The sequence below is a fragment of the Octopus sinensis genome, linkage group LG11 (genome assembly GCF_006345805.1).
Source record: "Octopus sinensis linkage group LG11, ASM634580v1, whole genome shotgun sequence".
In the NCBI taxonomy this organism is placed as follows: domain Eukaryota; kingdom Metazoa; phylum Mollusca; class Cephalopoda; order Octopoda; family Octopodidae; genus Octopus; species Octopus sinensis.
Genome location: NC_043007.1, coordinates 58,575,187 through 58,601,554, shown reverse-complemented (window position 1 = coordinate 58,601,554; position 26,368 = coordinate 58,575,187). Strand labels below are relative to the sequence as shown.

At 37.0% G+C, this 26,368-nt stretch overlaps 1 protein-coding gene across 1 annotated transcript; it reads left to right on the top strand.

The window, feature by feature from the left end:
* Positions 1 to 3,378: 3,378 nt before the first annotated feature.
* Positions 3,379 to 25,340, top strand: LOC115217662 (ras-related protein Rab-7L1; the record flags this gene model as incomplete). Its single annotated transcript, XM_036507515.1, has 6 exons — positions 3,379 to 3,594; positions 6,295 to 6,423; positions 14,261 to 14,332; positions 17,817 to 17,998; positions 24,741 to 24,866; positions 25,335 to 25,340. Coding segments are annotated over exons 2-6 (510 nt in total), but the record flags the coding sequence as incomplete, so codon positions are not given.
* Positions 25,341 to 26,368: the final 1,028 nt, after the last annotated feature.

Here is a 26,368-nt window from a genome sequence, read left to right as displayed (position 1 = left end):
TTGGAACGCCAGTTCACACAAAAATTCTAAAAGAAAAATTACGTAATATATGCGGTTTTAGGCATCGGAGAGACACTTCCTCAGGCTTGCATCAAAGACATGCTATTACATTGTGCATCTATCAGAGCTTGCTGTTATGAAAATACTGGGAGGAAATAAAAAGGAAAAATATTAAAAGTGTGTATGCAGGATGGGTCTATGTGGAAGAAATTATGTGAGGGGGTAGAATCAAGCGGGTGGATATGTATAATGACCGGTGGGAGAAAGGGAAGGAGAGGGAGGAAAATGAATAGAAGACTTGGAAGAAGAAGCTGGTGGTGTGTCAACCAATACTGGCAGGGCCATTGTTACCAAGATTCGTCCGATGGAAGTCGATGTATTTAACCATATAGCGACATTAGTCTGCGACAACTTAGACTGAAAAGATCTATTAGATAGATAACTAGACAATTGTCCAGAGTCAAATGGTAAAGATGTCTGTTGTGTGTGTGTGTATCTACGTGTACATTTCTGTATGTATATTCGTCTTTTTCTATTACTACTTGTACCTTTCTTCCAGTGCTGAAACACTCTAAGATCATAAATTTCAAGTCACCCCACAACAGACATCTTTAACATCTTCATCAGTACTAGGGGTTCAATTTCTTTGACTAAAAAGCCTTGTACTGACTATGTAGGTTGGTCTATTGCAGCGAGTATATTTAGTAGCGTAAATAACGATACGCAGTAAGTCACTAAATGGAAGTTAGAGACAGGTCATGATGGGTAACCTACACGAGGAAAAGATGAAAGGTAGGTCAAGCGAATCGGTTACAAGAGCTGAATGATATTTAAATAAATAAATATAAAGGGTAGTGATTTCATAATTATATATTGCAGTTGTGCATCTTGATAATACTAAAACTCTAGGGATGTTTGTGTGAAACTGAAATATCTCAGAAACAGTATAGTTTATCTTTTTTTTTACATATTTATTTTCATACTTACCTTCGGCAGTGCTGTACAATTTTTTGTGACATTTGGACCTCTATTTAAGTGATTAAATACAATTTTTGTTATTTCTTGAAAAAAAATACATGGCTTCCATGACGTCAACACATACAGACTACACACATATAATGGCGTGTCAGTCAACACAAGCACACGTTCGCTATCTGTGACATATACACACATATTGTCTCCGCGATCTCGAAGAAGCAAAAAAAAAAACCCGTTGACTTTTTGACGTACACAATATTTTAATCATTTGGAAATATTTTTAACTGAATGTGATTTCATCATCCAGAGTTCGTTAATTTCCGTAAAATTTATTTATTTACTTTTGTTTTAAAGTGAAAGAGAGGAGAAAGTGAAAGATATATGTATGTGTATATGAAATGGACCTGTATGTGAGGAAGAGAGAGAAAAAGATACGTACATACATCAATACATATACGTACATCTTATTTGTACGTGTGTATTCTGATGTATGTGTAAGAGGCACACTCTTTCTTTCTCACACACACGTTCATTTCATACACACGTTCTTACATCTTTCACTCCCCCCTTTCACTTTAAAACAAGGTAACAGGTAATTTTCAGGATAAAAATTGTTTAAAAAAAGGCTTCTACTCGTGTAAATTGATTACTATTATTTGGATACTTCCAATTAAATAACTCCAGAAGTTAGATTACAAACTGGGAAACAATTCTGTGAATACTTTACCCGGCAAGACTGGGTAGTAAGTCTAGTATTGAATTAAAACTGTTTCTACATTAAAAACAAAGCGAAATGCCCTCAGGGTTGTCTTCAGTGTAATCGGTTTTCAATATTAACAGAAGCATACTCTACCGTACACGCACGTACATACACACCCCTTTTTGTCTTTCACCTGTTTCAGTCAGTGGACTGGGATTGTACTGGGGTACTACCTTGAAGGGTTTAGTCGAACAAATTGACCAAAAAACTTATTTCATTTCTTTTTTTTTAACGAACTAAGTTACAGAGGTGTAAATATGTGAACACCGGCTGTCAGGTAGTGTGGGGGTGGGTGGGAGACAAATACAAGTACACCTACATTCATACATACGTATGTACGACGGGCTTCTTTCAGTTTCCGTCTACCAAAGGCTTTGGTCAGTTCGGGCCTATAGTAGAAGACATTTGCCCAAGCTGCCAGTATTAGACTTTTCGTCTAGATTCTCAAGTGTGACTAAATGAGACTATAGGTATTATCTAACCCGTTCGTTCTTGGTTTACCCTTAGGGTCCAGCCAGTTCGATCGGCTTTTAGAAATTTCCTGTGACATTTTCATCACATCTGTAGTACTGGAGTTGTAACCCTCAAATATGGAGAAGTAGCAGCTTGACTCGAAGAGATCCCCTGATCTCTGAGATACCGTTTGAGAAGTGTTATTGCAGAGATCCTTTGGAGGATCTCCATTTCAGCTGCTTGTATTTGTGATCGTATTCTTTTGACCATTACCCAACATTCATGACAAATGAACGAAAGACAAAATGAAAATAGCGAGTCTGTCTTTTTACCAAACTCGCTTCTTAGGATCGAATGCAGGAGCTGGCATGTTACTGCACCAGCACCTGCAATTTTTTGCTGGCAATTGAGTCTCCTGTTTTCCATCACTAGTGAATATGATCCCCAGTTACTTAAACTTCTTCACTTGTCTCAATGATGTCCCACTAACATTCACAGCGCACCGGGAAAACTTTCTTGAGAGGACCAATACCTGTCTTCACAACACTAATTCTTGTCCCTGTTTTGCAGCACTCAGCAGCAAACCCTTTCAGTTTATGCTGGAGATAACCTTCTGATGAGCCCAGCAAATATTAGCCGACTAATCATACACCCATCGATTGTGATAACACTTCCACAACGGCAGTGCATGTCAACCCATCTCATAAAAATTATGAAAAGGAGAGTTGACAATACATACCCCTACCGAAGTCCACAACCCACGTTGAAAAGTTTCACCTCAGCACTATTTACCCAAACAAATATCTAGACATTCGTATAGGGACTTCAAGGCAATCAAAAATCACACCCCCTCCACATATATACACACACACACGCATTTCTTCTTTAGTTGTATTTTATGTATGTTTACCTCAGTTTCAGATGCACGGCAGGAAACATACTTTTATAAACAAGTTACTATTAAACTGTACTATATATATATATATATATTAAACTGTACTATATATATATATATATATATATATATAGATAGATAGATATTAAACTGTACTATAGATAGATATGACGTACTTCGGGTGAGAGGACGTCGGTTCGTAAATCCCTCGTCCGGCTATTGTGTTTCCCATGTGACCTCCCCAACCTATTGACATTTAATAATATCACGTGTCTGTTAATCTTAAATACTATAAACTATATTCAATTATTCGCTTGGTTTATGTTTATTTCCCTTCTTTTCTTCTGCTTCTACTCTCGACTTATTTCTCTGTGTTCACTTCATTTGTTTATCAAGGCACTACATTTAGCTGAATGAATCTTTTTCAGGAACCGTTTGACACTTTTTTCTTTTTAGATTATTATCACCATCTGGACAACTTCGTTAAGGAGCTACCTATATTTCTAAGGTGATTATTTGCTTTTTTCCTTTTATTATCTATTATACTCGCCAAATGTTTCACAAGTATTTACTTAGTCCAATTTTAATTATATATATGATGTGTGTATTTCTCGTTCTATTACAAACCATCATTTTAGAAATGAAAACATTACACATGTACTCTTTTGTGTCTGGGGAGAGTCAATCTCTTTTGGTGCCTTATCATTTAACACACTCACCGGTAAAACTTCAGCACACGAGCTCACATAAAGAATCTTGCAAATCAAATCCAAAAACGAAATTACACATTTATTTTTTTTCGCTTTAAGACTACGGGACTTCACTATATTGTGCAATTTATCAAAATACAGTATCTTACAAGCAAACTAAAGTGCATCAGTACGGCTTCTTACAGTTTTTAAGTTTGATACTTTCATTTTTCATGAGAAATAATGCTGTGATGCAAATTGTATTTCCACAGAATTATTTTCCGGGTCAAGTTGTAAACATCAACCTTATTTAGTGAGGAAGGCGAACTAAAACAGACTGAAACCAGTTCGTAATTACTTGTATCTTTGGAGAATTTTTCACTGTGCTGCGGCCCTCTTCTGTAACTATAGGTAAAGACTTGTTTCTTACAGAAGCATTCAGTTCGAGAGTTTGCAGTGTTTGGAAAAAATTAGGGTGATCTTTAGAAACAGCGAGGAGGTCCTATAGCTTCAATAACTATAGTTCAGATTTGTTTCTAATAGAAACACACATCTTGAAATTTTGTAGTATTGACGTGGGGCGGGGAAGCTTTCTTCATCATCATCACCATAATTAAATAGCAACTTGGAATATAAACCAAGTCGCGAACTCTGTTCGTCTGTGAAATTGTAATAACAATTTTGAGTTCGAACATTGTCCCGAGGTCACATGTCAAGGCAAGAAAATTGTCTCTTGCATATAATTTATACATATTTTATCTACTCCTAAGCGATGAAAAACAAAACTGATCCCAAGGGAATTCGAACTCACTTGGAAGAAATTAAGTACTGTAAGAAGAAATTTCATTAGGGGAAGATGAGTCTAAAGTTTCGGAGATGACACGTCGTCGAAGAGAGATGAACGTATAACCATTTACTAGTCTCGAAATGATCAATAGATTCCCAATTTATTTATCTGACAATACTAGTAAACATTTCATCTCTGTCCAGTGGAAGTTTCTGCCTGAATATTTAGATTTCTTTCTCATGGAATGAAATTTATTCTACTATTTGAACTTTCCATTTCTATTTGTCAATGCAGACCGTAACTATTTTCCTCAGATTCTAATAAATATTGCAAGACCCTTAGCTTAATGTTTTACCGTTTCTGTTAATTTTCCGTCATTTAAACAATATTTTTTTTTCTTCAGTAGATTAAAATCTTTCTGTTGGTTAGAAGAAAGGTGTGATGGTCATGCATTTCCATAGGGCACTGAGTTAAGTTGTTTCTCTGTAAAATTTATATTGCAAGTTTGTCTGTGATTTCCATGACATTACTTTTGAAAATACGGTACTCTTCGCAAACAAATGAAAACAATTGTTTCAAATTTTGGCACAAGGCTAGTAGTTTTTAGAGCGAGTGGGATAGTCGATTTAAAATGATTTTGGTTTGAAAATCCAAATATTTTCTCACAACTCAAACTGACACCATTTCTTTCATTTTCCCTATTAATACTGATCCACTATTCAAGTAGTTTTAGATTGGTTATATATAAATCAACACCACACTATCCTGACTTCAAATTACGCGAGTATCAACATTGCATTTCATTCTTTCAAAGTTTATTAACTGATTTTAGGGGAAAATCCAGTAAACTACATCAGATGTCGCAAATACTAGGGAACAAATTGGAAATGACTGGCTTACGGGTCAAAGCGATTACCAAATGAAACCATTATTATAAAAGCAGTTACGTCTTATGAACCGAGATATACGGGGCAGGGTCTACCGGAGAGGGGGGGAACCTCATGAGTCTATAGCCCAATGCTAACTTTGTATCTTGTGTGAGTAAGGGCATCAGTGGGTTATAATTGTTGTGAACGTTTTTAGTTCGACTGAATGAAGATAGTTGTGGGTTTGGGATAAAGTGGTTTGAGCCAATTTATTTCCTTTTTTCGACTGATACTTAAATAATTTTTTGTTACTGCATCGTTCACGGAAATTATAATGCCACAATATATGAAACGCCGTTTGCTTCATTTGCTCCATATAATTAGGAAGGTAATCGCATTTACTGCTTACAATATCGCTGTTCGTGAAAGCTTATGTGTTTTAGGATGACGCCGCCTTTTTTTTTGTGTGTAATATATAAAAAAAATGTCATTTGAAATCATAACAGAAATGAGACATTTTCTTTTTATCTGTACAATTATTTTTGTTCGCCAACCAGACAGATAAAACAAACATTTTTGTCTGAAACGCATATATATTTAAGTCAGCGAGCCGGATTTGACCTGTAGTCTGTTAAGTAACACACGACTATACTATTACTATAAAATGATGACCTTGCTCAAACTGTAATAAATTTTCTGAGAATGGAATCTGTGATTCTATATAGTTGCTAACATTTTGGGATTGACCTAATATTTCATACTTAATTTATTACTGTAGATGTCGGACACTTTCTCCACATCACACGACATTTCAGTTTGTTATTTTTTTTTATATATATAATTTATATTTATGTTCGATTTGCCAGCCTCGATGTCTGAAACCGAAATACTTCTCAAAGTTCTCATAATTGGGGACCCGAATGTAGGCAAGACATCGTTTGTTCAGAGGTATATTAATAACACTTTCCGAGGGACATACAAGTGGACAATTGGTGGTGAGTAACAATTATTTATTTATTTATTAGTAGAAAGATGTTTGCGTGTTCCTCCCTGAAAAAATCTGGTTAATTAAGAGATTCACTCACCAATAAATATAGGCATCAACTACTGTTTAATAGACGTGTTGCTTCTTCTCTCATCTTCTGCTACCTTTGTGGTTTCTCTTTCTGAATAATTGTATACAGAATCCAGTTTCGGCTGCTGTCGTTCTTTTACAGTCTTGCTTTTGAGGTACCGCACAACTTAGCATTTTGTTCAATAACACTCACCCCCTCCACCACTGGAATTGTTTGTCTGCTCACATTTCAACTCCTTAAGCTGAACAAAACTCTTATCGTGGAAAACTTGCAATGCAAAGGCCACAGAAGATACTCTAGGACATTAATCGCAGAAGACTGAGTCCAAGTGGGCCCCCTGGTACCGTTACTAGCAGTGGCAGTATCAACTATCACATGAAAACCGCCAACAGTTGACGAACTCTATTGAATCTCTTGCATAAATATACTATTTTATTTTGTTTTTCTTTCTTAAATAGAATTAGAAGTAATCTTTTCTTCTCGAGGCACATGGTACGAAATTTTTGGGGAGGGGGCCAGTCAATTACATCAACCCCAGTAATTTATCGACCCCGAAAGGCAAAGTCGATCTCGGCAGAATTTGAACTTAGAAGACAGACGAAATAGCGCTAAGCATTTCGCCCGGCGTGCTAACAATTCTGCCGCCTTAGAATTAGAAATAATTACGACATGATGATTGTACAATTAAATTTTTCGGAAAATTCTTTAAAACTGTGCTCTTATAAGAGTTTGTGAGTAATAATGAACGGCAAGGAATATTTTATTAGTATTTGGTTTGGTTTATTAATATCTGGCCTTATTTAAACTTTCTTTAACTCAGGAGCGACGTCCTTTCATTCTATTATGACACAGCTGCCTCATTTCTTTTCAGAAATGTTGACCTCTCAAGAAATACACCTGTCAAATAGAGATTCTCATTATGAAAGTCATGTCAGTATAACCTGATTCTGTTTAAACTGTTTCATTCAGTTCGTCTCCGTGTGACCGACTTAATAATTAAATCCCCACTGTTGCTATATGTCTTCTATCCCGTGGTCGTTACTTTACATTTATTTGTAGTCGTGTTTTGTCATATTTGGAAATTTTTCTATTTACTCTGTAATTAAGTGCACACACGTGTCTCTCTCCATCTCTCTCTTCCTCTTCTTAACTGTCGCTTTCGTCGTTCCTAACATTAATGTTTGACCAGTAGTACCCGAGGAAACTCTACAGTTATTTTAAAATGTAAGATGGAAACGCATTTTTCTCTGAAGCACTTGTGCCTTAAGATGGTTTAAAGTTCACGTAGGTAGTATAGAAGGTGCAGTCTGAAACATCTCCGAAAGCTACATTCTTACGTCTTTGTACAAATCCACTAAGACAAAAGTGGTATACTTCTTTGAATACCAAGACTTTCTGGGAATCTGTTCCACTTGTTTGAATGTATCTAAAAGAAGTTAATATTGTTTTAAGCATACTTCTTCATAGCACTGATTAGACAATGATTTGATAGGAATTGCATCACTATTTAAAAGAAAATGCTAATTACAGAAAACAATTCTGTATAAGTGGCAGGTATAGTATGTATGTGAGAAACTCTGTTATTGGTAGTATAGTTTTTGTGTGTGTGACAGTGAGTTATTGAATTTCAAGTGAGTTAATTAACTGAAAATACTTGAAGAAAATCACCTACCTCTAAAAATTTAATGGTTCTTACCCAAGATTAGAACTCTTGCAATATCATCATCCAAACTGAAGAATGCCTTCATATAGTGCTTAGTCCTCAAACTTTCCAACCTCTCAAACTGTAGCCATTCCTGTTGATCACTTTCCTGAAGGATTGCTGACATTTTCATGAAATTCTCCTTTCCTCCACTATTCAGCCATGATGATTCTCTGAGCAATACTTGTATGGAGAAAGCCTCCACATTTGCTAATTTTTTTGCATCCCTCTCCACATTGCATTAGATAAATCTTCAAAATTATCCTCTTCTATGCCAACAGGCTCACTGCCATGTGTGAAAATAACACTGATTGGTTTATTCAACAAAATCATTGGACCTGACAGTATCTCTTTCATCATCATCATCATCGTCGTTTAACGTCTGCTTTCCATGCTACCATAGGTTGGACGATTTGACTGAGGACTGGCGAACCAGATGGCTGCACCAGGCTCCAATCTTGATCTGGCATTGTTTCTAGAGCTGGATGCCCTTCCTAACGCCAACCACTCCGAGAATGTAGTGTGTGCTTTTTACATGCCACTGGCATGGGGGCCAGTCAGGTGGTACTGGCAACGACCTCGCTCAAATGTTTTTTCATGTGCCACCGGTTCAAGTGCCAGTAAGGCGACGCTGGTAACGATCACACTCGAATGGTACCTTTTACGTTCCACCGGCACAGAAGCCAGTTAGCCACTCTGACAACAATCATGCTTGGATGGTGCTCTTAGCACCCAACTAGCACAGGGCACAAGTGCCAGTAAGCAGGTCTTTGCAAGCAGAGTTTAGTGTCCAAAGAAGGAAAGGTATGCATAAGTGGGCTGGTTAGGCCCCTGGCATAGACCACGAGGTTATGGTCTCATTTGGCTTGCTGGGTCTTCTCAAACACAGCATATTTCCAAAAGTCTCGGTCACTAGTCATTTCCTCAGTGAGGCCTAAAGTTCAAAGGTTGTACTTCACCACTTCATCCCAGGTCTTCCTGGGTTTACCTCTTCCACAGGTTTCCTCAACCGCTAGGGTGTGGCTCTTTTTCACACAGTTATCCTCATCCATTCTTGCCACATGACCATACCAGCACAGTCGTCTCTCTTGCACACCACATCTGATGCTTCTTAGGTCCAACTTTTTTCTCAAGGTACTTACGCTCTGTTGAGTATGCACACTGACGTTACACATCCATTGGAGTGTACTGGCTTCATTCCTTTGAGCTTACGCATGTCCTCAGCAATATCTGGTAATAATATCTCTGAAGCTTAATGTGGCAAGCTGGCAGAAATGTTAGCATGCTGGGTGAAATGCTTAGTGGTATTTCGTCTGACTTTGCGTTCTGTGTTCAAATTCCACAAAGATCATCTTTGACTTTCATCCTTTTGGGGTTGATTAATTAAGTGCTAGTTGTGTGCTGGGGTCGATCTAATTGACTGCCTCCCCCTCCCCAAAAATTTTGGGTTTGAAGCTTGCCTCAAACTGTTCAATTTCTCTTTATAGAATTATATCCTGACTTTTGGTAAAATACAGTAGTGTTTCCAAGAAGGGTAATTCCTGATTTCACCAGCTATGTATTGTTTTCAAATTCAGTATATTAAAGGTGATGGGATGAGAGTAATTAACATAGATCTTCTCCAACATCTTGAATTCCTTTTACTAATGACCACCAGAATAGTTTTTGCAAAAGTAAGATTAGCTGAGAAATTTACTAAAAGATGTCTTCTTTAGTAGTATTTTCTTTGATATAAGCAAAACCTTTGATCAACTTATGCCAAAACTGTTTACCTAGAGGCTGAGTTCATTTCATAAAGTGATGGCTTCCTGTCAGTGCTATCTCAGTGTGTTAATAGAGCTCTTTATGACCCACACTTTATCAACCTTGGGGTACCAATTAGTTTTCTTTTTCTTTTGCACACGCACACACACACACATATGATGGTCTTTCTAGTTTCTGTCTACCAAATCCACTCACAAGGTTTTAGTTGGCCTGAAACTATAGTAGAAGACACTTGCCCAAGGTTCCATGCAGTAGGACTGAGCCTGGAACCATATGGTTGGGAAGCAAACTTCTTATCATATCGCCATGCTTGTTCCTATATCTACAATTAGCGAATAAAAACTTGGCTTACTGAAAGTTTAATTCCTACTTTGTACCACTCATTACATATTGGAAGATATTTTTAATTATGGCATTGCAAAATAATTTGAGTGTACAAGATTGAATTACTCTGTTTTACACTACATGACTGGAAGGGTGAGCTATTCAATAATTAGTAATTTTAGCAACCTCAGCAGGTTGAAAGTTGTCACCCAAATAAAATGCCCCAGGTAGGCAAAACTAAGTACATTTACTTCGGTACTCTAGAATTATAAAATATTATAGTGCAAAGAATTAATGTTTTTGTAATCATATGATGTTATGCTCTCCATCTGAACTATGTTAACCAAGTTGACAGTTGTGAATTAATATCAGAGAAATTTGAAGAATCATCCTGTTGAAAGTTTTAATATCTATCTGAAGTAGGTACTTTAAAAGCAAAATAAATCTGTCACCAATCTGTTTTATTATCTAATGCTTGCTGTTATCTTGTTCCAGTTGTTCATGATACTGTGTTCAGCATGTTTTAGCTTAGTCCTGTACAGTAAGAAATTGACAAAAATTCTGTTTAGACCTCACGAAGTTTTAGATCAGTGGTTCTTGACCAGACTCCATATGGCCCTTGGGAGTCCATGTAAGATTTTGTTAAAATTTACCTCTAATAAGTTGGTTATACTTCAATAACACACAAAATATTTTAATTTTTCTTAATACAATTCCTAATAATATTTAATCATAAAACGAGATTTTTTAGAACCCCAAATGGATAGGAGGATCCAGCAGAGTAAAATAGAAACTAAAGGGTGTCCATAGGCAAAGAAATGGTTGAGAAACACTGTTTTAGATAATAGGAATTTGTTTTTGTACTAAACAATTAATATTTATCATTTATATCATAGTTCCAGAGAGTATTGAGTTGCTGGCTGAAGGGTTAATAGTTCACATGCTACAATGAACTATCTATGACCCAGTCAGTTTATCTGTAAATAGATACCATTTACAGTTCATGTGACATGTAAAGGCAATATTTTAAATATTTGCAATCATTGTAGCAGCTGTAAAAATTAAGTTGCCAGTTTTGTTATTGGACTCTGCCCATTGCCTAGATGCTTAATTGTTACTGGTTCAGCAATAAATTTGATATGACTTGGTAAATTCATTGCTATAAACAATAGATGCACAGCTCACTGAACTGTTTTGTTGATTACTTGTTACAAATGTAAATCTCTTTCTAGCCTACTTCATGATAGAAGTATTTTATACCAGTACCCTATTTAATCAATTTTATAATTGGCCTTCCATAGGGAACTGTCCAATGATGCATTGATCTATATTTGATAGACAATGAATAATAAATTTTGTATTGCAAGTAACAACTATTTGTTAAACTTACATTGTCTTAATAATGATAATGAACCTAAATAGTTTAAATATCTAAACTTCCCAACAACTTGTAGGTTCTTTCAGTTTCAGAACCCAATTTAAGATTAATGGGATGTCTGTTATGTTATAATTACCATTTATAGAGCTGCACATATAGTGACTGCCTAAGATATTGAGTAAGCACATAAGTGCAAAACAAGGTGTTAAAAAATAGTACTTGAACACTGAAGGTAGAGTAATAAGCTTTTATTGAAGCTATAAAATATTTTCACCAACAGTTACTCAGTTTCATATTACAGTTGTGATCATGCTCAGTACAACTGTCTGATGAACAGTGATGAGAAATTTTGAGTAACAATTTGTGAAGATATTTTTGGCTTCAATAAAAGCAATATGCTATGCATGCACGTGCACACACACACTAACGCACGCACGCACGCAGGTTGGTCATTGGATCATCAGATTCTGTCAAATCATCCAGCTCATTACTAGCATGAAACATTTTAAATTATTATATAGGTTATTACACACACACGCACACAGTAATGCATTCAGTGTAACCATATCCAGTTCTGGCTATCTGTCTCCACTATTTTACATCACACTGGATCGAGTTCCATTTGAATTAGGTTAGTTTATTTGCTCATCTTGTTCAATCATTAATTTTTCTTTTGTTTTGTTGCCATGAAGGAGCATCGCCTTGACGGGTTTGGTTGATCAAGTTGACTCCAGTACTAAGTCTAGTACCTATTCTCTCTCTCTACCAAACTGGTAAGGTTATTGGGATGTAAATGAATTAATATCAGTTGCCAAGCAGTGAGATAGGCACAAATGCTTGTGTACACATGTGTATGCCCATGTGCACCTAACTGATGGTTACTTGCTCAGTTTTTGTTTACCAAATTGTCAAATGGCATTGGTCAGTCTGTGCTTAAAATTTCTTGATTTTTTATATCCCCACCTGTTAATTTCTGACTGTAGATGATTGGAAGTAGTGATATGTGGTGCGTTGCTGTACTCAAGAAGTCCTGCCCACCACAACAGAATTGGGATCCTAAAGCCAAGGTGCCATGTAAAAAGCACTGATGTAAAAAGTACTGATACCATGTGAAAATCTCCTTGTACACTCTGTAAAGTGGTTGGCATTAGGAATGGCATCTAGCTGTAGAAACCAAGCCTAGACAGACTATGGAACTTGGTCTTGCCAGTCCCTGTCAAGTTGTCCAGCCCATACCAGCATGGAAAATGGATGTTAAATGTTGCTGATGATGATGACATTTTGGCTTTTTCAAAGAAATTAAATAAGTATAGTAGCTACAATAGGAAATTGATTTTAGTATTTGTACTGTAGTGCTCACCAATTTTCATTTAAGTTAAAACTTTGTAAAAATGCCTAGCAGAATGAATGAAATGTTGCAGACAGAATCCTTGTCAAGTGGAAAAAAATGTGGGAACAAAAGGTTTATGAGGGAGATTTCCTAGAACAGGACATAATTTATGCACCATCATAATTGCCAGAATATTCCACTTGGCTTCAACAGAATGCCTGTCCACTGTTTCTGACACCACTTTTAGTCCTCTTCAGCCAGTATTTTCTCTTTATTAAAGCGATATTAATTGCTACTTTTAGCTGACTGTCTTAATATAGCCTCCCACCAGACTGTTTTCTGAAGAGAAATAGGTAACTTTACCCATTATTACCCTCTCTTTCCATGTCTTTATTTGTAGAACTGTTCTAATGAAATCTTTACTGACTTAACTGAATTTAACAATGAATTTTAAAGCCAATCTGTTGACATTTATAGCAGTATTGTTAACCAATAAGAGCAATGTCATTTTATAGAATGAGTTTCCTTTTTGGATTTTTTGAAACAATTATGTTAATAACTCTGTTTGTTCTGTCTAATTGTGGTTATAATTTGCAATTATTTTTTTGTTCCGTCTAATTGTTTGTAAGCTTGATGTAGGGAACGTGTGACCAAATCAAATTATACCCCTCCAACTCAACTAACTTTTCTTTGTAGCAGAAATCTTTCTAAATCTGATAGAAATAGTACAATGTGTAAAATAAACTGATACTAAAATGCTGCTGAGATATGCATTAAACTATAACCTTGTACTCCCAATGGCAAATGTAATTTTATCTTAGATCAGTTGTATTGTGATGAATGAATGTGGGATTAAGGAGGATAAAACATAATGTAGAACACTGTTGTAAATGATAGAAAAATAAAACCCAAAACAGATTAAACATTTAAGAAGGTAAAAAGTAATGCAAAACTGGGGCTCAAAGCAAAATAGCATTATTTTTATAATCTCCTTTTATACAAACTTGCTATAGAAGTAGTTTGTTTTAAAGCACATCAAAATGACTTTTGTTTAGTTAAGTAATAGCTATTTCATCCCTCCACAAGGCTGGTTAAATATGATATATATCGTCTAATGTAAGTGCTACCAAAAATGATGTGTAAGTGCATTTGATGTTAAATAATGTGGATGTGTTATGCTGATGTGTAACAATACTGAGGGTATAAACATTCTCAACCATTTCATGTTACCTTCCTTCTTTTTTTCTTTTCTCTTTAGTTGATTTTGGTTTGAAATTGATACAATGGAGCCCGACTGAAGCAGTCAAGCTGCAACTGTGGGATATTGCAGGTAGAAAGCCTTAAAATATTTGTCTTATCAAATGGCTGACAATGGTTATACTGTTGTAAGCAAATGATCTTACATTGTAAACACGTTTTCTTTTCCTTTTATTGGTATACAATATATACATATATGATGCATATATAATACAAAACCACATCAAAAATAGAAATCCAAAACCAGGAAAAAAAAATGGATAAGTGGAACAAAGAAAGAAAAAAAGAATGTCAATTCAATACTAAGTGTCTCAATTGATTGCACACCACAAGGTTCGCCGGAACCTACTGAAGCAAGTCAACACACTCACAGCATTGTCATGCCATGGGCAATGGTGAGGCTAAGGCTTTTCAATAGTAAAGGTTTATTGGATTAAGAACTTCATACTTTTACGCACCCTAGATAAACTTTGTTTGATTTGGACATCTATTTTTGAGCTTTGACTGAGTATTATTTTTAACACAATTTCAATATTCTTACTAGAAATATATACTCAATTTATATCTTACTTTATTAAAGTGTGATTTGAAGCTACTTTTGATTTAATTTGTTAAATTCATTTGGTTGAACAACTTTACAACCTTCAGTAAGCTTGGTTTTTCCCTTGTGAACTGGAAAAAAAGAATTACAGTCTAATCATTCAACTGTTGTAACCTGACTGATTTCATATTACATTACGATTTGTCAGACTTTCCAAGTAACAGAATAAGGTACTACTATTACTTCATGGTTGAGTGGTTAGCGTTAAACAGTATCCAACTGGGTATTTGAAATAAATAAAATGATTATTGGGAGGCTGTTCAAGTCTTTCTATTAGAGACTTAATGTCCCTTGGTTTAAGGCCATCAACTGATTCTTGGCTACTTTTTGCAGAATCTATTCTGTTGCAGGCACTTGGACCAGGACTCTGGTGTGAAGACAGTTCAATATCTTGATATGCTGATTCCTATTGTAGTAATCTTCAATTTGTGTTTTCTTCAGTTTCCACAAAAGTTTTAAAAGAGTTCCCCAAAAGGTGACGAATCTCTTGTATGTCTAGAACCCTATTCAAAACAAAACAAATTTAATTTTGTTTTTAAATATATTTTCACAAACAATATTGTCAGTATCGATTTCTGACAACTACTATCTTAATACTGTTGTAGGAACCTTTTTCTGTTATACAGGCCACGTTAGGTTTTTATTCTTGCAAGCTACGAAGTAATCATCACAAGTGCTGGTACTAAAAGAAAAAAAAGAAAAAATAAGCACCCAGTTCACTCTGTAAACTAGCTTCCATCAGGAAGAGCATCCAGCTATAGAAACCATGCCAAAGTAGACATTGTAGCATGATGCAACCCTCTGGGTCACCAGATCTTGCCAAACTGTTCAACCTATGCCAGCAGAGAAGATGGGACATTAAATGATTATAATGATGGTTTTTAATATCATTATGCACTTTCTATTTCAGCTTTTATAGACTGTTACAAACATAAAACATATAAACGTGTATCTGTGTGTTGACATACATGCATATGTATATGCATACAGCATAAACTGGAATGTCATTTTATAATATATATATATACACACACAATCAATAAATATATATATATAAAGTTGCATGTGTGGTAAGAAGCTTGCTTCCCAACCACATGGTTCTGGGTTCAGTCCCACTGTGTGGCACCTTAGGCAAGTGTCTTCCATAACTTCATGCTGACCAAAGCCTTGTGAGTGGATTTGGTAGATAGAAACTGAAAAATGCCTGTTATATGTGTGTAAGTGTTTGTTCTCCACCATCACTTGACAACCAGCGCTTGTGTGTTTGCATCCCCGTAACTTAGAGTTTTGGCAAAAGAGACCAATAGAAAAAGTACCAGTCTTAACAAAAAAGTACTGGGGTTAATTCATTCGACTAAAAATTCAAGGCGGTGCCCCAACATGGCCACAGTCTGACTGAAACAAGTAAAATAAAGACAAAAGAGATATATATTTGTGTGTGTGTGTGTGTGTGTGTGGCATTTATTTTTTAAAATTATGTTCCAGTTTATGCCATTATGGTGGTCAGTACACCTTATCCATTACATGCATTATTGCATAGTTGTACAATCCTAGTTCTAAAAAATGTGTGTGGCAAATATGACTTGTAGAAATGACCAGGAAATATTATCTTTACAATATAGTTTAACTATAACATTATAATGTGAATGCCTCCTACTTCAGTATTCTTGATGCAAACATGTCAAGCACAGGCATTCTGTACATGCATGTGCAGCCACAAACATGCTTGCATGTTTGTGCACAGGCATACCTGTGCACACAGTGGGCTTCTTTCAGTTTCTGTTTACCAAATCCACTCTCAAGGCTTTGGTCAACCTGAAACTAGTAGAAGACACTTGCCCAATGTTCCACGCTGTGGAACTAAATCTGAAACCATGTGTTTAAGAAACAAACATCTTACCACACAGCCACACCTGTACCCATATATATGTCTACTACATGTGTGGGAAATTTTGTCTGTGTATGTGTTTTTGGAGTTGTTAGCTAACTCCTTCTACATAGGTTTATGGATTTTGTTGAAACTTGACATGTGAGTAGAACTCATGTCTGGAAACCTCATGGCATACTCAGATTGTTGAAAAAGAATCGATAATAGGGCCCCTGAAAGGGATCCTTACATTTAATATAGTTCAACAGCCAAGGGAAATAACCCATCCGCCTAGATTTTAATAGCCAAGGGAAATAACTCATTCATTTTCCTAAATCATTTAGTATAAATCAAATTGAGTATGCTTATTTCTTAGTATTTGAACTGTTAGTTATTTTTGCAATTTGTGCAGTATAACCCTTAAACAAGTAGATAGTATTTTCCTAAAAATAGATCCACTTATTTTGGTTAGTGACTTATTCATGAATATACCAACACTAGTGCCATTGAGGGTAATATTCTCTGGGAATGCACAAAAAGCCCTTTACAGAGTTATTTACTTTGAATTGTTGTTATCTCTTATCTGATTAGCCCATTATTACGTAACATGCTTCACAATTTTAGTATACATACCTTATTAGTATTTCCTCCTAAGTTCTATATACTCTGGGAACAAATTAAAGCCCTTTTCGGGGCTACTTTATTTGAATTCTTACTCTCGGATAACTAATTTCATGTTATTACATAACTGACCTTAGAATTTGAGAATTCATAACTTATTGGGAATTCCTAAAAACAAAATCCTGTGTAAGACAGATCACTGTTCTCTGTAAATGCACAAAAACTGTTTTAAGGGCTACGTACTTTGTATTGTTGTTATTGGATTAGCGAAGCAATTATGAGAACAGAACCAAGGGATAAACCCCGCTTTCCCAGGAATTACTGGGTATGTCAGCTGGTATATAATATATATATATGTATGTATGTATATATATATAAATAATCAATTTAAATAATAATATATGTATGTATATATAAATAAAAACAAACATCTAGTTATGTTTATCATTCATTACTTTCTGTATTCAGGACAGGAACGTTACACATCGATGACACGTGTGTACTACAAAGATGCGTTTGGTTGTGTTGTGATGTGTGACATAACACAGTCACAAACTTTCAAGAGTGCAGCACTATGGAAGAAAGATCTTGACTCAAAATGTACCTTATCTGACAACTCACCAGTGCCATGTATCTTATTGGCTAACAAGGTAACTAACATTATTATCCTCTCTCTCACTCTTTTGCTCTCTTCCTTACTACTTTTCTCCCATGCATGGGCAACTCTGCTTGATACCCCTCAGTCATATCTTTCTTTCCTGTTTCAACTAAGAACTTAACTTTTCTCTCTCCTTGACGAAGGACTTGTTTTAAAACCTTGGAATTTTCCATTTGTGACAGAATACCAACTTTATTTTACTTTGTTTACTTTAAACATTATCTATTTTTGAATTAAATTGAAATGATTGATTCCACTCACTCATAATGTCTTTATAACAAAAACAAAGAACAAAAACAAATTGCTTTTACACTGAAGATTAAGTGTGGTTAAAGGAAAGCTTGCAAGTGAATTGCTGGAGGTTATTGTCAGCAATGTAGCAAAGGAAGAGTCAAAGACTCAGGTTTTCAATTATATGACCATTTTAATAATCCTGTAGCAGCACAAACAGCCAGCGCCATATTGGATGAGATATTACAGCAGCCATTGCCATCTCTGAGACTGGAGCCAGACCTCACCTGCATCCATTTGCTATGCGAGAGATCACAACGAGGCTTGCGTTGGAGAAAACTATATAAACGGGAAACCAATTCAGACCAGCCTCTTTTGGTGCCATTACACAGCAGCATTTGGCTGAACACCAACACTGGCAAAGCTTTCTGCCTGTTTATCTCCAGTGGCTATGTGCCCACACTATCAGAGCTTGAGATGGTAGCTGAGAGCAGCACACTTCACCTTTCCTGTAAATAAACCAGTTGTAAATAGCAGATGTACTTGAAGTATTTTCTCTTCGCCTGCCGAAAGCCTGAACTACATAAAGATCAAGAAGAATGATGGAAGGAGACAATATTCTTCCAGTATCGTAAACCTTGCCTTCCATTATTAAAATCCTTTCTACTGTAGCACAAGACCTGAAATTTTTGGGGAGGAGAAAGTTGATCACATCGACCCCAGTACTTGACTGGTACTTAGTTTATCAACTCTGAAAGGATGAAAGGCAAAGTCAAACTCAGTGGAATTTGAACTCAGAATGTAGCAGCAGATGAAATACTGCTAATCATTTCACTTGGCGTACTAATGATTTTGCTTGCTTGCTGTCTTATGACCATTTTAATAATAATTTGTAATACTGGCACAAGGTTGAACAGTTTGAAGTCTATGTTGTTGATACTATCTACATCAGTACTAGACTAGTGCTCCTTTTTGTTGACTGAAAAAACGAAAGGCAAAGTCAACCCATGGCAATTTTTGAACTCTGGATATAGATACAAGAGAATTTCATTTGCTACTCCCTGTTTTCTTCTTACTACTACTACTACTACTACTGATAATATTGTTTCAAATTTTGGCACAAGGCCAGAGGTTTATGGGGAGGAGGTAATTTGATTACATCAACCCCAGTGCTCAATATTCAACTGGTACTTATTTTATTGACCCTGAAAGGTTGAAAGGCAAAGTTGACCTAGGTGGAATTTGAACTCAGAAATTTCAGATGGATGAAATGCTGTTAAGCATTTTGCCCACATTAACAATGATTTTGCCAGCTCACTGCCTTAGTGATAATAATAACATTAATAACAACTAGCAGAGAGACAGCCCTCTGGATGGTTTTCTGCTAGCTCCTTGATAATATTTTCACATTTGATTCCTGTCGTGCATGGGAAACGGAAAGTGGTTCACCTACCTTCCTCTCTTGTCTGCGCTTGTCTAGTAGTAGTCACTCCAGTGATCCTGCCCTACACTATCACCCAGTATAAGCAGCTGCTATCTGACCAGCCTGTGAGTGAATTCCCTGACGTCCGTTCCGATGCCTCGGCCAGCCAAAAGAGGCCAACCTTGTCCTGTCTCCCCTGCACTTCCCTTCTCATGCTTCCTCTTCCAGTCAGTCCCCTGACCATTGACATCATGGCCCTCTTCTTCTGACTCATCCCCACATACACCCTCTGATCTCAAAGATCACTTCTTCACTTCACTCTGTCGAAATCTACCACCCACTTGGGTGTGTGCCTTGCTGGGAATCTCATTCTTTTCTTCCTCTCCACAATCATCATCCTATGAAGCGACAATCCAACGAACATCCAAGACATGACACGGCATTCCATTTACAGAGATGTTGTTTTTGGAATTGACAGCTGTCACTATTCTTCTGTTCCACTGAGTTGTGCAGCATGCGTTTGGTGGCTTGACCCAGACTTCATCTCTCACCTCCACAAAGTCAGGGCCTGTCTCTTCTACAGAGCATCTTGATAGTTTACTAGGCTGCTGCCATTCATATTTGAACATTGCACTATGTGGCATGGACTCTTTGGTCTGTCCTGATCGGGGAGACATGTACCAGAACACTGCTTCCAGTGGCAAGATATGTTCCCTCTCCACCATGGCCTTGATCGTTTGATGATGTCTCTCTACGATCCCCTTTCCACCCGGCCTGTATGCCGCTCTGAAAAAGCGGTGCACTTTCCACCTGTCAAGCAGCTCCTTCAGCGCTTCTGAACAAAATGTCATGCTGTTGTTCATCAGCAATTCGTCCACAGGGCCCCGCTCTAAGAATACTTCATTTAAAATATGTGCCTTCTTGTTCGCAGTGCCTGTTCTTAATTCCCTCCAAATGGCTATCTGGCCTGGCCTGGCCCACAATTGACCATTGAGAGATTCATCTCCTGCCAGTGGTGTGTTACATCCACTGCTAATTGTCTCCAGTTGTACTCTAACGAAATGTTTCCCTGCTCATACACACCTGGAGCAGGGTCAATGGATTGCAGGGAAGCAGAATCCATCCTGTTTTTGATGGAGTGTAGCCCCCATTTCAAGGCCAAATTCACTCTCTTCAGCACTGCGTCCAACTCGGTGACATGTGGTTGTAGTCATTTGCTTTTCGAAGCCAGGCAGCATCCTCCACTTCTGTACCTCCAATTTTCAACACAACCCCTATCGCAGTGCTGCTAGCATCACACTATATGATCCTGCTATCCAATTTGGGCACATGCCAGTTCCCTCTGACTGGGTCTTCTGCTCTCATCCTCTCCAGGATTTCCTGCATCATGGCTACCATCCCATCTCTGACCTTGTCATTCCACTTCTCCCCTTCTGCTCATCTCTTGGTGTAACTGCTCGCCATACGCAGCCACCCTGCAATCGAGTAGTGACCTACTAACTTCCCGCACATTGAGTTCTCTCCTGCTGATGGTGGTACCCAGCTCTGGGATCTTGTTCGTCCTACGAAACACCAACTCGCCTGTTCTGTTTCTTTGTAGCTTAAGCCCCAGTGCAGCTCCTCCAGCCATTGGCTCTGGTGGCTTCGCGATCAGCTCATATTTCTTCAAATGTCTCACAACCTCTGTGGCAGGCATTACGATCTTTCCACTAGGATGTCATTTATGTAGGAACTGGTGGCCCTTCTTATCCTATCCACTTTTCCCAGGATGGATTTGAGCACTGTCATGATGACCTTTCGTGCAGAATTCAACCCAAAGAAATATGTGTGGTCCTTGTATTGCACCAGTTGGTACTGTCACAGTTTGTTGCTCACATGGAGCTGCAAATATGCTGACTTCAAGTCAAAGATCATCGCTGCCTTAGTCAACTGCCTCCATACATGCAACGTCTCACTGCAGATGTCAGTCACTTCACCACCCATGTGGTACAATATGTGGCCATTCATCTCCCAAAAGTCCAGTACCGGCCTGACATTGCCCTTTGTTGGCTGCACTGCTGTCATTAGAGGTAGCACTTCACTCACCACCTCCTCCTTCCACAGGATAAGGACACCTTCCTAAATCCACTTCTCTACCTCTTCAAACTCACCCCTGGCATGCCCTTTCAGGGATGCTGGTAGCAGCTCACCCTGTTCTTCAGCGTCGGGGATCTCTCTTTCCCATATCACTCTATTGTCCATTGTTGACCATTGAACGCCACCTGAAAATCCTTGTTTTCAATGGTGTAGGCAGTGCACTTCCTCGTTGTGCTCTACTCCCACTCACATTCCTGACTCATGGTGCACAACACCTCCACGGCACCAAATGAAACCATGTCTCCTCCAACACTGACACCTCCAAGACGGTTGATTGTGTCCATCCCCATTACTACGTCAATCCTGTCTACCACATGGTTGATCATGATCACCGCACAGTCCCTCACCATGTGCAGTCCTTGGCACTTAAAACACTGGCCTGTGAATGGCCGCTGTCATTTCACAGCAGACCACTTTTCGTCCTTCACCAGCTATCATGCAGCATCGTGAGATTCTGTAGCCACCATCCCCACTGCCTTCTGCCCGGTGTTTTGTGTCAACACATGGACTTGAACGATGAGCTCTCTCATTTCCATTTTGTTGCCACCTGGCAACTGTTGTAGTTGCACTGACGCGCCTGGTCTTACCAGTGAGGGACTTAAGAAAGCAGCACAAATGGCCTTCATGAGTGGCTTTCCCGATGACAATACAACCAACCTCAGTACCCTGCTAAGCAGTGTGTGTGTGAGAGAGAGAGAACATTGCAAACAATAAATGAAATAAACATGAAATGAAAAATCACATTACTATAGATGTGTGTGCCCCGGACTTTATTGCCTCATAACATCCAGAAAAATTGATACTTTTTAAGAAAATTTTCTACAAATACTGTTTAGATGTTGTGGCTTCAGAGCATATAAGGATTCATAGGAAAGAATTTTTGCGAGGGGGTGGAGAGAGGAGTTTCACAAAATTCACACGTTTTGACTTTTTCCCTCATAACTTTCAGGAAAATGGTTATCTTTTAATGAAAATTTATACAAATCCCTTTCAAACAGCATAGATTAGGATTATAATGAAATTTGTGGGAAAAAGTTTTTCAAGGATTTCCCCCATTTTTTTAAACCACAGGTGATTGTGGGGGTCATATTAGTATGAAAAAAGTTTTAGAAACTCATTTTTTTACATCCCCTGTCTCATCATTCCACTCTGGACCTATTTTGGCCAATTTTCTTTTGCACTTCAAAACCATGGGAAGAGCATTTTCAGTAAAAAAAAAAAAAATTTTCAGAGAGAAAGTGAGTGACTTAAGGGCAATTTGGCTGTTTGTTTCTAGCACATTCAAAGACAACCCTCCTTGTTTCTTTATCCCTCTCACATATATTGATGTTTTTCAATATTCTTTCCCCATAAATAAATTTATATGCTGTAAAAAAGAAAATTTGAAAAATTATGAAGTTTTTGCAACCCCACTCACTGCCCCTGATTGTGTTTGTTTAGAAATGAAAATACTGGAGAGCCTGAGAAGGTCATTGCTGGTATTTATCCATAGTGATTTAAAAAAATTACGGAGATGTACTTGCATAGCAAGTGACTTGATCTGAGATCGTGTGCAGAAACAAAAACAATTGCAGCGTGGAAGATGTTTGTAAACCATTCAAGAACATACAAATGCTGTTAGTTTCACTTCAACATCAAAACTTCATTTGTGTCAAAATATCTTCATCACTTTGAAACTGCGACCTGTTCACTGACAAAACTTCACAAAAGTGATGCAACACAAAGTTTTGTCAGTGGACCATGCACGCATGCGCACACACGCACATGCACACACGCACACACATTCATTGTCTTTCCTTTGTGTGTATGTGTATCTATGTGAGTGCACGAGTGTGTATTGGTGTGTGTCCCTGTTGAAGTTGTGCTTGGAAACTGCGAATAAGTAGCAAGTTTCGAATACTTGTCGGTAGCTATTTTTCTCTCCTCGTCTTCTAGGCTCTTCTCACAGCTATTCTGCGTTCAAAAATTATACGGGTATTTTTTAAAATTTTCATTCAATGTTTTTACATTATGTATACATTAATAGCAAATTAAAACTTAAAAGAGAAAGTGAGAGACTTTGCAAATGAAAATGGAATACTCTGCAATGAATGCAACAAATATTTAAATTTGTGATGAATTGGACGCAGTGAATATTTAAATTTGCAAGAAATTGGAGTTTAAAAAAATTCAATGAACTTGAGAAATCAAAATTATAGGAAATTTCTTAGAACATGAATTTATAAAAATATTTCCAGACGGTCAACCCTTTAATAATTACTTTCTTTTATTACTTTTAGTAATTGTTACATACCTAATTAATAAGTAGCTTTCTCCATTATAGTATAGATAATTCTTAATAGTGACATAAAGTCAAAATTTTAGGAGGAATGGGGGATGTATTGAATAAAATTGACTGGTTCTTGACTGGTACTTTTTCTATTGGTCTTAGAAGACTGATTGGGTAAAGTTGATTCTGGCATGATTTGAACTCTGAATGGAAAAGTGTAACTTAATATTGTTGACAAAACAGGCCCTTCTAGAGTAGGTAGCCTTACCTCTGTTAGAAATAATGTTATGTGATGCAGCAACTCATAGTAGTGTTTATGTCAGTTTTATTGCCACACTTATCTGTTCATGCCTTAGATATATACAGGTTCATGTATACTTTATTATGTGTAGATAGGTTGTGTGGGTGTTCTTTTATGATTTTGTCTAGAGTACATATCTTGCTTTATTGTTTCTCTATGGACTTTCACAATCATCACATGAGAGATGGAGAAAGAAAGAAAGGAAAGAAGGTATTCAGGCATAATGTGATTTGTATAAAATTTTCCAGCCTTTGTTTTAATCTCCAATAATTTCGAATACTTCACTAAATATTTGATTTAGTTCTGTTGTCATTTCAGAGGCTTTGTTGAAAAATGTATTTTTCATTCTTTCTTCTTATTGTCTTTGTTTCCAGGATGACCTTCCCATCAGAAGTGTATCTGAAAAAGACTTGGATGCCTTTTGTAAAGAACATAATTTCTTGGCATGGGCCAATATATCGGTGAAAGAGAATCACATGATAAAAGAATCAATGAAGTTAGTATACCCTTTTGTTATACAATACGTATATAAATCTTGTTTCAGTTATTGGGTTGCAGCCATGCAGGGGTGCCTACTTGAAGGTTTAGTCAAACTAATTGACCCCACTACTTATTCTATTTTACTTTTTTTTAAAGTCTGGTACTTATTCTATCAGACTCTTCTGTTGAACTATTGTTACAGGGACATAAACAAACCAACACCAATTGTCATGTGATAGTGGGGGAGAAGCACATACACCTATGCACATAACAGGCTTCTTTCAGTTTCCATCTCCCAGACCCACTCATGGCTTTGGTCAGCTTGAGGCTGTAGTAGAAGACATTTGCCCAAGATACCATGCAAAGGTTTGCGGGGAGGAGGTAAGTCAATTATATCAACCCCGGTGCCCAACTAGTACTTATTTTATCGACCCCAAAAGGATGAAAGGCAAAGTTGACTATGGGCAGAATTCGAACTCTGAACATAGACAGATGAAATGCTGCTAAGCATTTTGCTCAACGTGCTAATGATTCTGTGAGCTTGCTGGCTGCTTACTGAATCTGAAACCATATGTTTGGGAAACAAACGTCTTACTATACAGCCATGCCTGTACCCATACATTCATACATGCATACATACATACATACACACACACACACACACACACACACATAGATATACAGAGATATACAGAGATAGATGTATATAGATATTGATAGGATGTATATAGATATTGATAGGTGTATATATATATAGATAGATATTGATATATATATATAGATAGATATTGATATATATATATATAGATAATTATTACTTATATAAAAGGGCTTAGTAAAATAAATTACTTTGCCACATACTGAACTCATTAGAAATAGTAGCTAAAAAAACTTTTTAAAACTATTTCTAATACTTAAAAAATCTCTCTCATATAGTGTTGCTCAATTCAACTCACGAAAGTATGGGGTAAAGACATTAAAAAATCAATGCAAAGGTTATTTGAGAACGTACGTTTCAAGATTAGTCAACTCGACATTTCTATCATCAGCTCAGAACTCCTTGGTTTGGATTTGAAAACACTGAAAGTGGGAGCATACCCTTTCGGCTTCTTATCGCTTCTGAAGACTGCTCGAACTAACAATGCCAGCAAACCCAAAATATGCAAGCGAAGAATTTCTGCTCTCCCCTTTCCACCAGCGTGGGTTAAAATCAGTAAACACTATGCTTTTTCGGTAAAATCCGAAGCATTAAATAGAGAGAGATGAATTATAATTTTTCAACATTGAGGGTAAAATTAATTAATTATTATTCAATTTCACCAATATTCAGTATGTAAAGGGACCATTAAGGCAATTCAAATTATTACATTATATTAAAAGGGCTTAGTAAAAAAGTACTTTGCCACATACTGACTCTATAAATAGTAGCTAAAAACTTATCTTCGGATTTTAACCGAAAAAGCATAGTTTTACTGATTTTAACCCACGCTGGTGGAAAGGGGAGAGCAGAATTCTTCGCTTG